The sequence below is a fragment of the Dysidea avara genome, chromosome 1, assembly GCF_963678975.1.
Source record: "Dysidea avara chromosome 1, odDysAvar1.4, whole genome shotgun sequence".
Lineage (NCBI taxonomy): Eukaryota > Metazoa > Porifera > Demospongiae > Dictyoceratida > Dysideidae > Dysidea > Dysidea avara.
Genome location: NC_089272.1, coordinates 38157283 through 38169297, shown reverse-complemented (window position 1 = coordinate 38169297; position 12015 = coordinate 38157283). Strand labels below are relative to the sequence as shown.

At 39.2% G+C, this 12015-nt stretch overlaps 1 protein-coding gene across 1 annotated transcript in view; it reads left to right on the top strand.

The window, feature by feature from the left end:
* The window catches only part of LOC136263846 (E3 ubiquitin-protein ligase rnf213-alpha-like), a 247317-nt gene that overhangs the window by 97686 nt on the left and 137616 nt on the right, over positions 1–12015 (top strand). Inside the window, exons 21-23 of the mRNA XM_066058473.1 lie at positions 7311–7378; positions 7440–7728; positions 7777–7881. Of these exons, the coding sequence (XP_065914545.1) occupies positions 7311–7378; positions 7440–7728; positions 7777–7881 (462 nt within the window). The remainder of the gene's footprint in view (positions 1–7310; positions 7379–7439; positions 7729–7776; positions 7882–12015) is intronic.

Below are 12015 nucleotides of genomic sequence, written 5' to 3'. Positions count from 1 at the left end.
GTAGCTCTGTGATCCCTTATCCGATTGGAACCAAATTTGCTAGAGACGTGCCGCCCAGTTAGGGGAGTCTACATACCAAATTTGAAGAAAATCGCTCCAGCCATTTCCGAGATACGAGTGAACAAAATTTCGTTTTAATTTCTTCGTTTTTTTTCTTCTTCATTTCGCACACTTCGCAAAATTCGCCATAAAACACGAATGCGTGCTCGGATTGGGCTGAAATTTGGCACACTTAAAGGGCTCATTAAGGCGGATCTCCGTACCAACTTTGGTAGGAATCCGATGAACATTCACGGAGTTATGACTGATTATTTGCGTAAAATAAGGTCGAAGGTCTGTCACGCCTACAGGGTAAACCCCTTGGAGGAATCAGTTGAAAATTTGATATGTAGATGGAGCAACCATCGTAGGAGTGCCTTTTTATGGTTTGAAAGGAATCGAGATAAAGACCATGGAGATATGACACAAAACCCAACCTGTGTCAAAATTACGCGATCGATTTTTATGAATAAAAAAACTATTAGTTTTCGTGTCTACCAGGCAAACCGCTTAGAGCAACAAGCTGAAAATCAGTATGTAGCTGGAATAATCATCATAGAAAGTTCTTGCAGTAGTACAGAAGAATCGGATTACAAATCACTGAGTTATGATTCGAAAGGCAACTATGTGCAGCAAATGCGAGATCGAGATACTCTAATAGAACAGTCACCCTAATAAAGCATTCAGCTGCATGTATACATTGCAAGTTATTCTGTAGGGAATTCAGCTACAAACAAGTCACCCTGTAGTCAGATCAGCTAGAAGAAGGTACCTAATAGAGAATTCAGCTACAAAGAAGCCATCATGTAGAGAGTTCAGCTCAAATAAATCACTCTGTAGAAAATTCAGCTACAAACAAATTGCCCTGTAGAGAGATCAGCTAGAAGAAGTTACCTTGTAGAGAGTTCAGTTACAAAGAAACAATCATGCAAAGAGTTTAGCTGCAAACAAATCACCCAGTAGAAAGTTCCGCTATGAACAGATCACACTATAGAGAGTTCAGTTAGAAACAAGTCATCCTGTAGAGAGATCAGCTAGAAGAAGTCACATTGTAGAGAGTTCAGTTACAAAGAAACAATCATGCAAAGAGTTTAGCTGCAAACAAATCACCCAGTAGAAAGTTCCGCTATGAACAGATCACACTGTAGAGAGTTCAGTTAGAAACAAGTCATCCTGTAGAGAGTTCAGCTAGAAGAAGTTACATTGTAGAGAGTTCAGCTACAAACAAACCACCATGTAAGAGAGATCAGCTGCAAACAAATCACCTGTAGAGAGTTCAGCTAGGAACAAATCACCCTGTACAGAGATCAGCTAGAAACAAGTCATCCTGTAGAGAGTTCAGCTAGAAGAAGTTACATTGTAGAGAGTTCAGCTACAAAGAAACTACCATGTAGAGAGTTCAACAGCAAACAAATCGTCCTGTAGAGAATTCAGCTACAAACAAATCATCCTGTAGAAAGATCAGCTAGAAGAAGTTACCTTGTAGAGAGTTCAGCTACAAGCAAATCACCCTGTAGAGGATTCAGCTACAAGCAAATCACCCTGTAGAGGATTCAGCTACAAGCAAATCACCCTGTAGAGGATTCAGCTACAAACAAATCACCCCGTAGAAAGATCAGCTAGAAGAAGTTACCTTGTAGAGAGTTCAGCTACAAACAAATCACCCTGTAGAGGGTTCAGCTACAAACAAGTCACCCTGTAGAGAGTTCAGCTAGAAACAAGTCACCCTGTAGAGAGTTCAGCTAGAAGAAGTTACATTGTAGAGAGTTCAGCTACAAAGAAACTACCATGTAGAGAGTTCAGCTGCAAAGAAACCATTCTTTAAAGAGTTCAGCTGCAAACAAATCACCTGTACAGAATTCAGCTACAAATAAATCACCCTGTAGAAAGATGAGCTAGAAAAAGTTACCTTGTAGAGAGTTCAGTTACAAAGAAACCACCATGTAGAGAATTCAGCTACAAACTAGTGACCCTGTAAAGACATCAGCTAGAAGAAGTTACCTTGAGAGAGTTCAGCTACAAAGAAACCATTTTTTAAAGGGCTCAGCTGCAAACAAATCACCTATACAGAATTCAGCTACAAACAAATCACCATGTAGAGAGATCAGCTAGAAGAAGTTATCTTGTAGATAGTTCAGCTACAAGCAAATCACCCTGTAGAGGGTTCAACTACAAACAAGTCACCCTGTAGAGAGTTCAGCTAGAAGAAGTTACATTGTAGAGAGTTCAGCTACAAAGAAACTACCATGTAGAGAGTTCAGCTGCAAACAAATTGCCCTGTAGATACAAACACATCACCCTGTAGAAAGATCAGCTAGAAGAAGTTACCTTGTAGAGAGTTCAGCTACAAACAAATCACCCTGTAGAGGGTTCAACTACAAACAAGTCACCCTGTAGAGAGTTCAGCTAGAAGAAGTTACATTGTAGAGAGTTCAGCTGCAAAGAAACTACCATGTAGAGAGTTCAGCTGCAAACAAATTGCCCTGTAGAGAATTCAGCTACAAACAAATCACCCTGTAGAAAGATCAGCTAGAAGAAGTTACCTTGTAGAGAGTTCAGCTACAAAGAAACTACCATGTAGAGAGTTCAGCTGCAAACAAATTTCCCTGTAGATACAAACACATCACCCTGTAGAAAGATCAGCTAGAAGAAGTTACCTTGTAGAGAGTTCAGCTACAAACAAATCACCCTGTAGAGGGTTCAACTACAAACAAGTCACCCTGTAGAGGGTTCAACTACAAACAAGTCACCCTGTAGAGAGTTCAGCTAGAAGAAGTTACATTGTAGAGAGTTCAGCTACAAAGAAACTACCATGTAGAGAGTTCAGCTGCAAACAAATTGCCCTGTAGAGAATTCAGCTACAAACAAATCACCCTGTAGAAAGATCAGCTAGAAGAAGTTACCTTGTAGAGAGTTCAGCTAGAAACAAATCACCCTATAGAGAGTTCAGCTAGAAACAAGTCACCCTGTAGAGAGATCAGCTAGAAACAAGCCACCCGTAGAGAGTTCAGCTAGAAGAAGTTACATTGTAGTGAGTTCAGCAGTTTAGCTGCAAACAAATCTCCCTGTAGAGAATTCAGCTACAAACAAATCACCCTGTAGAAAGATCAGCTAGAAGAAGTTACCTTGTAGAGAGTTCAGCTAGAAACAAATCACCCTGTAGAGAGTTCAGCTAGAAACAAGTCACCCTGTAGAGAGATCAGCTAGAAACAAGCCACCCGTAGAGAGTTCAGCTAGAAGAAGTTACATTGTAGTGAGTTCAGCAGTTTAGCTGCAAACAAATCGCCCTGTAAAGAATTCAGCTACAAACAAATCACCCTGTAGAAAGATCAGCTAGAAGAAGTTACCTTGTAGAGAGTTCAGCTAGAAACAAATTACCCTGTAGAGAGTTCAGCTAGAAACAAGTCACCCTGTAGAGAGATCAGCTAGAAACAAGCCACCCGTAGAGAGTTCAGCTAGAAGAAGTTACATTGTAGTGAGTTCAGCAGTTTAGCTGCAAACAAATCGCCCTGTAGAGAATTCAGCTACAAACAAATCACCCTGTAGATAGATCAGCTAGAAACAAGCCACTCGTAGAGAGTTCAGCTAGAAGAAGTTACACTGTAGAGAGTTCAGCTACAAAGAAACTACCATGTAGAGAGTTCAGCTGCAAACAAATCGCCCTGTAGAGAATTCAGCTACAAACAAATTACCCTGTAGAAAGATCAGCTAGAAGTTACCTTGTAGAGAGTTCAGCTACAAACAAATCACCCTGTAGAGACTTCGGCTACAAACAAGTCACCCTGTAGAGAGATCAGCTAGAAACAAGCCACCCGTAGAGAGTTCAGCTAGAAGAAGTTACACTGTAGAGAGTTCAGCTACAAAGAAACTACCATGTAGAGAGTTCAGCTGCAAACAAATCTCCCTGTAGAGAATTCAGCTACAAACAAATTACCCTGTAGAAAGATCAGCTAGAAGAAGTTACCTTGTAGAGAGTTCAGCTACAAACAAATCACCCTGTAGAGAGTTCAGCTAGAAACAAGTCACCCTGCAGAGAGATCAGCTAGAAACAAGCCACCCGTAGAGAGTTCAGCTAAAAGAAGTTACATTGTAGAGAGTTCAGCAGTTTAGCTGCAAACAAATCACCCTGTAGAGAATTCAGCTACAAACAAATCACCCTCTAGAAAGATCAGCTAGAAGAAGTTACCTGGTAGAGAGTTCAGCTACAAACAAATCACCCTGTAGAGAGTTCAGCTGCAAACAAGTCATCCGGTAGAGAGATCAGCTAGAAGGATCACCTTGCAGAGAGGTCAGCTACAAAGAAATCACCCTGCTTCATCTTTTCTTCTTCCTGTAGTAAAGAAAAAAATGACAGGTTAAAAAGCCCTAAAGCCGGCCATAGGCCGGCTTTGGGGTATACAAATACAAAAAGAAGTGAAATCTAATCCAAAACAGCCAAGCTGTAAAAAAAGAGTGCGGCCCTGAGAAAGGCTATGGTGAAAAAAGATGTGAAATCCAAGGTGGCGGCCAAGAAATGGCTGTGATGGTAGGTTAATGGTAAAAATTTTAATAACGACAATTCAGGTGAATTTTGTGCAAGACCAAGCGGCACCAAATTCACCTGAATTGTTGTTATTAAAATTTTTACCATTAACCTACCATTACAGCCATTTCTTGGCCGCCACCTTGGATTTCACATCTTTTTTCATCATAGCCTTTCTCAGGGCCGCACTCTTTTTTTACAGCTTGGCTGTTTTGGATTAGATTATATTATTACTGACAAAAGAAAAGAGCATGCAAAGAAATAAACACAATTAATACATGATGAGTTCAAAGTTACTGGTGTTCTCTTTACTTTTTTACTTCTAGGTAGTTAAAAGTCCCTTTCGTGACCCATCAGAGGCTGAGGCTGCTTTGGTTTGTTTGGACAAAACATTGCTTTGTGATCCTTATCCAGAATGCGGTAATTGTGGGCACATCGGTAACAGATGTGTTCAAACTTGCACTCGTGGTGTGGGCACTGAAGGCCAGGAGTGTCATTCCAATCTAGGCAGATAGGACGATTGGTGGCTGAAGTTCTTTGGAGGATCTGTAAGCTGCACGTTGTGGCACATTAGCTATGGGAACGCTTCGTGGAGACATCTCAGGGAAGTCCAAGTTCCACAGTGTTATATCTATTGTAGACCACTGCTGAAGTCCCAGGGCAGAAGCCTTTAGGAGAAAACGTCGATTATACACAGTCCAACGACCTTCCTGACATAGCAGTGATGTTTGTATTATGAGGTTTTGGTATCCCAAGAGGTCTGGGGTGCGTTCTGGTTGTGAGCGATGAATAACTGCAGTGAATACACTAAAACACTGCACCCATTCAATGATACTTGTGACTTGTTGAATTTTTTGGCTGCTGGCTAACTGGTCACTGGCAAGATAATCAGAGGAGTCAAGTCGATCTGGAGACAGCTCCCCCATTTCAATGAACAGGCCGTCTTGGATCCTCTGCACCAACTTTGTAGGAACGGGTGGTAAGCAGCTGCTAAACATTACTGGAGGCAACACGAGTGGGCTGTCTACTGGTGGCTGGTTGTAGGGGTTCCGGGTATGTTGGCAATTCCCCCATTTGATGTACATGCCGGAGCTGGTTACCGTTGGGCAGTTGGTTCAAAGCTAGAGGCAGGAAATGGACAACCGTTGTGAGAATAGGAATATGTCTAGTCTATTATCATGGATTTTTTTTTTTAATAATAAGTATTATATGGTTACTCGTGCGGTGGGGTAAGGGGGTAGCATATTAAATTAGGAACAAATATCTCAGGAATTATTCACACATTAACAGTAAAAGGTGACAAAGCTTACCAAAATCTGGAGTGTCTTCGGATTCAGAAGGAGTTAGGCTTGGGGACGTCAAGGCTCCAGTGCTAATGGCGGCAGGGGTAGGTTCACCAGTAGTAACAGCGGCGGGGCGGTCTGAACCAGAAGCAGAGAGATCATCGCGTGTGAGGGTTGGCTGATTACGGCGAGCTCCTAGCACTGCGTCGACGATGATCGGTATATCCGCCGTGGTTAATGGTCTGGGCTGGTTCTCGTCTTCATGAACTTGTGAAGACGGTATCCTCTTGGGTCGCTTGGGGTTCGACATCAGCTGTGCGTTGGCTGAACTCTGGCATTTCCGCAAAGCGTCGGCTCCGGATCTTGTTCCCCTTGAACTAGTTGTTCTTTGACTACCCTGAGTCGTCTTTTTGGCTTTTCCTTTAGGCATATTAATTTCCTTCTGGTGGAGCTCTCGTCAGGTGTCACGACACATAGGCTGAGCACGTGCTACTGCACATGCGTTAAGTATTCTTAATGGAGCCCAACTACTCCAATTAATGCTTGTGTGATGCAAGTCATCCGGGTATACCGTCTCTGATTCCTGACACCCCTATATTAGTAAGTTTTATATTTATTTGCACGCTATTTGTCGTTCCAACATTAACCTTCTTTAACTTTAAAGGTCATTTATAGTTTGACTATCGTGTTTTTTCCCACAAATTCTCTCGACAAAGCCTCAAAGCTGCTCTTCCTTTTTGTTCACGTATGTAATGGATACGCCCCCTTTCAACTCAAAGCGATAGGGTATTCCTGGTAGTGTACGAGGCCTACACTGTTGTTTTTCAGTTGTTAAACACCTGAAAAGCTTAAAGGGAAGGTAGTTTACAAAGTCTGAGGAAAGTCATCACACCCGTATTTCAGTCCGCCAAAAAGAAACTACCTCTGAGTAAAGTTCACCTGTGCAGAAGTTTAATACAGACTTCATTTCGCTTTTACTTCTTACGTAAAATCTGCTTTTACTATTATTTAATGATTGTGCTCACATGGGTGCGTACAGACAAACGTAGGTAGATATGTAGATAGGTAGGTACACACACACACACACACACACACACACACACACACACACACACTTTTACGAAAACAATTTCAGTAAACCAGGCGCGCGCCGGCTGTGGGTGCGCACCTTTTTAAAAATACTGTATTAAACAGTCCAGTACAGGCTTTTGATTGAAAATTGTATGTATAGCACAATCAGCAACAACTTATTAAACAGTGCATTCATTTTTTGAGGTTAATATGCTTGTGTAATTCCAACCCGGCATGTAAAAGCATTGTGAATGCAAAGAATATCACAAAGTAGTGGAATTTAAGTATTAATTCGGGACATAATCAGTGGTCGCTATCATCAGCAAATCATTGTATAATAGTTAATATTTTAACATCTGAAAGTTACTTTTTCATGTCTATTTATTTACTTTTAGTCACATACAGTGATGATTAATGCATTACTTAAGGTAATTCCTGATAAGGAATGGCTACCATTGCAAAGGTACAATGTGCTAAATTCATCCATTTTATGTAACTCATCTTTACTACTTTTAATCATTTAGTGAGGAGGACATCACTTCAGTGATAATTTCTTTACATTATTTGAATGTAGTGCAAAAATCCCCAAAAAGCAAACTGTATACTAATTTATTTAAGCTTGCTGTACAATTATGTTTGTTCACTACAACAAGAGTATTGTGTAATGAGAAAATTTCTGATCAAATCATTAAAGAAGTAACAGCTAAAGTGACTATTAATTTGAAAGCTCTGATAATAAATGGGACAACCAAGATATGCAATATCAGTTTTTTTAATGTGCAACACCCAAATCAAGGACCGTTAGAAGCAAAGGTATGTAGAAATTCTTCATGAATATACTAGATATTTTTGTGTATTTAGTATTGGACAGATATGTTTAACTTTGAATGTGAAGAGTGTGTGAAACAGCTTTGGCATGGAATTTGCTATGAAATAATTGATTCTAGACTAACTGCAAAAATAAAGGTACTATATTTTGTGTATAGCTTTTGAGTATAATACGTTCAATGAAATATAGTACGTATGTACTACAAAGAAGTACAAGCATCACCTACCATGTTTAGCTAAACTGACCTATTAACTGTGGGTGTACTGTGATGTTATAATGTTTACACAAGGTTTGGAGCAACAGCTTGTGTTTATGTGACACTTTACAACCACACAAAAACTGCCAAGCTGTGAAAAAATGATGCGGCCTTAAAAAGTCTGGGTGAAAAAGCTGTGAAATCAAAGGTGGCGGCCAAGAAATGGCTGCAATGGTGTTAATGCTAATAAATTTTAACAATGGCTGTGTCACCCAGGGTTTTTAAGGCTGCACCATTTTTTCACAGCTTGGCTGTTTTTGTGTGGATTTCACTTTTTTTGTACTTTATAAGGCCCCAAAACCAGACTATGGCTGACTTTGAGGTTCACATTTCTTCTTTTCTATGTTGATACAATGATGATTATTGAAGGCAGACTTATAAATGTATTTTATTGCATGATTTAATTCAGTATTTGATAATATTATTGTAATACTCTAATAGAGTAATCATTTTTTGAGGACTTCTAATAGAATATACACAGAATGTTCTAGAACAATCTAGTACTTCTATTGGTAGATCTATGAAATTATAAAGGTTTGATTATAAGCAGATTTCAACTAGAAATTTCATTTATAAAGCAGAAATTAAGTGAGGTGATCAGCCAAGGTAGCAGTAGTTCAGTGGTTAAGGATGCAGGTGTTAGGTATGGAGGTCCCTGGTTCGAACTCTGGTAAGTTTTGTTTTTTTTCCGACATTTTTTGTACACTTTTTTACCCCACAGTGACTGCTCTATTAGAGTATCTCAATCCCACGATTTTACACCTGCTTGGTTTTTGCTTTATAACTTTGTCGCTCTAACTCTATTGCTATTCAAACTATCAAAAGACACTTCTACAATGATCAGCCCATCTACACACCAATTTTTACTATACTTGGTTTACCCTGTAGCTTTGACAGAGGTTTGATCTCTTTTTACGTGAATAAACATGTATAACTCCTTGAATATTACTCAGATTCACAACAAACTTGATATGTGAATCCACCATTACACACTCTTCATTTGTGCCAAAGATCGAGGCAATCAAGTTACACGTTTACATTTTATAGCAATTTTTTGCAAAGTATGTGAAAAGAAATCGAAGCCCCCGTAGCCATAAAGAAAAAAACGAAGAAATTATAACGAAACTTTGAACATCCATATCTCACAAATGGCTGTTGCGAATTTAATCAAATTTGCTATGTGGCGTACCCTACCTGGGGTCAGCTATAATGCAAAATGGTGTGCTTTAGAGAAGGGACCGTGGAGCTATGCAAGCATGAAAAAGCTGTTTTCTTTCTTCCTGTTAATATACTCATGGTATGGTTGCCGACTTTCTTGGTCGCATGACACACTACCGTGTGTCTTGATTATGCATATTTGGTGCATTGTTCACATTTAAAAACCATGCACATTAATTTATAATGTAAATGGAGTCCTTGTCTGTAATTAATGAAAAAAGTAAGCAGAAGTGTAATTTTGCCAACAAAATCTATATTTAGACATGCGTAGGAATCATACGTAGGTAGTAAAAAAGAATCAGGAATAATTTGGAGTAATTGGATGATCTTCTGAACAAAATTTACTATATAAAATTCATGCATTCTGCTTGCAGTATTATAGAAAGTTTCTTGAAGGTGGATAGGTGGATAGATCAATACATTGATAGATAAATGGATGGATTGGTGGTTAGATCAATTAGTAGGTGGATTGAACGATCCATAGATAGATTGATTGATGGATTGATAGATCAATAGATAGATTAATCAACAGATTAAGACTCATTGTACTGAGTCATGCGGCCAGAACGCTGTCAAATTCGGCTTGCCTATAACTCACCCATCATTTACGCTATTGCTATGAAACTCTAGAGCTAAACTCATCATGTCACTAGTAACCACCACACAATCAGTGAACTAAATCAATGCTGACTGCTTCGAGATCAAGATTGCAGTCATCAAAGGGGAGGTTTAGTTTTTTTTTTTTTAATTTTGTATGCAGTTAGATGCGTATTCCTTGCATTCCTTTGTGCATTCCGAACATTGATTGCCCTGCTATCGCTTCCATATTCTCTCAATCGCCTCAAGGTTCACATCATCGATTTTGCCATACATCATTACCCTACAGTCATAATTTCAGCACCAAACAAAGTTTCAGTCATCCTCAGTCAGCCTGTAGGCCATATACAAAACCCATATTATTGCTTTTTGCAATAGTTGCTTGGCATGTAGGGCAATGTGTCTTTAAACTGTTCTAAAAGTTTTGTTGAGATTGAAACATATGTTTTCAAGAATGGCTAGTTTAAAATTTGAATTTAGTTGCCCCACGTAATTTGCTCTCTGAGGGTGCCACTTAAGAATTTAAAGAATGACGCAGAACACAACTGCGGTCACCGGTTATTGGGCTGTGTATAGTAAGTGCAGTTAATCAGTGCATCAAGTAGCCTTTAAAGCAGTGTGCAAAAAACTATGCCATAGTTCGGGAATGGCTAGTTTGAAATTTGAATTAGTTGCTTCCATGTAATTTGCTCTCTAAGGTTGCGGCTTAAAGAATTTAAAGAATGACACAGAGCACAACTGTGGCCACCGGTTATTGAAATGGGCTATGTGTCAATAGTAAGTGTAGTTAATCAGTGCATGCATGTAGCCATTAAACAGTGTGCAAAAAAACTATGCTGTCATACACCAAGTATTTAGAACTGTTACAATCTATGAAGATCATTTATAACCTAAAGGCAACCCCACACAAATGATATGGGTACAAGCATGTACGTATATGCATGCAGTTACAGTATGCACAGGACACATGAATACCCAACAGTTTAAGGTACACAATAATAATGTAAGAATTCTGTGATATAACTACTGTAAAAACAATGTCTCCATTTCTCCAGTTTGGCTCAGGAGATTCTACCAAGGTAGCAGGTCTCCTATGACGGCATATTCATGGTGCTTCTCCACATAGATAAGCAATGATCAATAGCTGGGAGTAAATCTACTGACAACAATGTGTGACTCCATTTGCAGAATCCAGACAAGTGGGTGTGGCTCCAGTATGTCTAGACAGTTAACACACATTCTTAATAACTCATATAAGTACAGCATGTGCTAGAGTTGCAACAGTATTGATACATAGTCTCCATTCAGGCATTGTATCATGATACAGCAATATATCAAACGACACAAAGAGGAACATATAGTTGCATCTCTGGTATGCACACCGAATCAGTACAACCAAGCTTGTTGCAGTGAAACCTGTCTTAGTGGCTACCACTGTAAAAAGACAACCTCTCTATAAAGGCCAATTCCAAATCTCTATAGTGAGAATTTATACACTGCCACCTACATAGACATATATTGAGCAAAGGTGACAGTGGACAGATTCCACTGTAATTTATTTCTACACGTGATCTGATCCTGTACATTCTGTGAGTGGATGAGATCCACTTGGCCAGGACAAAATGTGATCCAAATTCCCTGACTCAACCCACTTACAAACCAGTGGCAAAATTGAACTGGGTTTTTATTAGGGACAATGTGTCTAAGATGTGTGTACACATTACAACATGTGTGTATAAGAAACGCTATGTATCTTTTTTGCATTCCAAATCACCAAATTATGCACGGACCAGTCAACACAACACTATGTAGTGCCTATCAGTAAACCCAAAGAGGAAAGTCATGAAGAAGTAAAAGTGCATACGTATGGTTAATAATACTGAACAATTTTAATGGTAACGATATATACTGAAACATTACACCGGTTACTTTACGGTCAAAAAATTTGAGCAGGTAGTAGTAGAATGCTGTGTACACAAAATGACACATTCAGGGATTGTGTTTAGATGGATGATAAAGTGACTTGATTAGACACATTGTAACATAAATACCGTATTATAGTATGAAATATACAAAATCTCACTGCTAGACAATATACTGATATGGCTACCATATAGACCTGAGTAGTAAATCAACTAAATAGATGCAGTGGAACCTGTTTAAGATGGTTACTTTTTGGCCAAAATTTTTTGGCTTGATA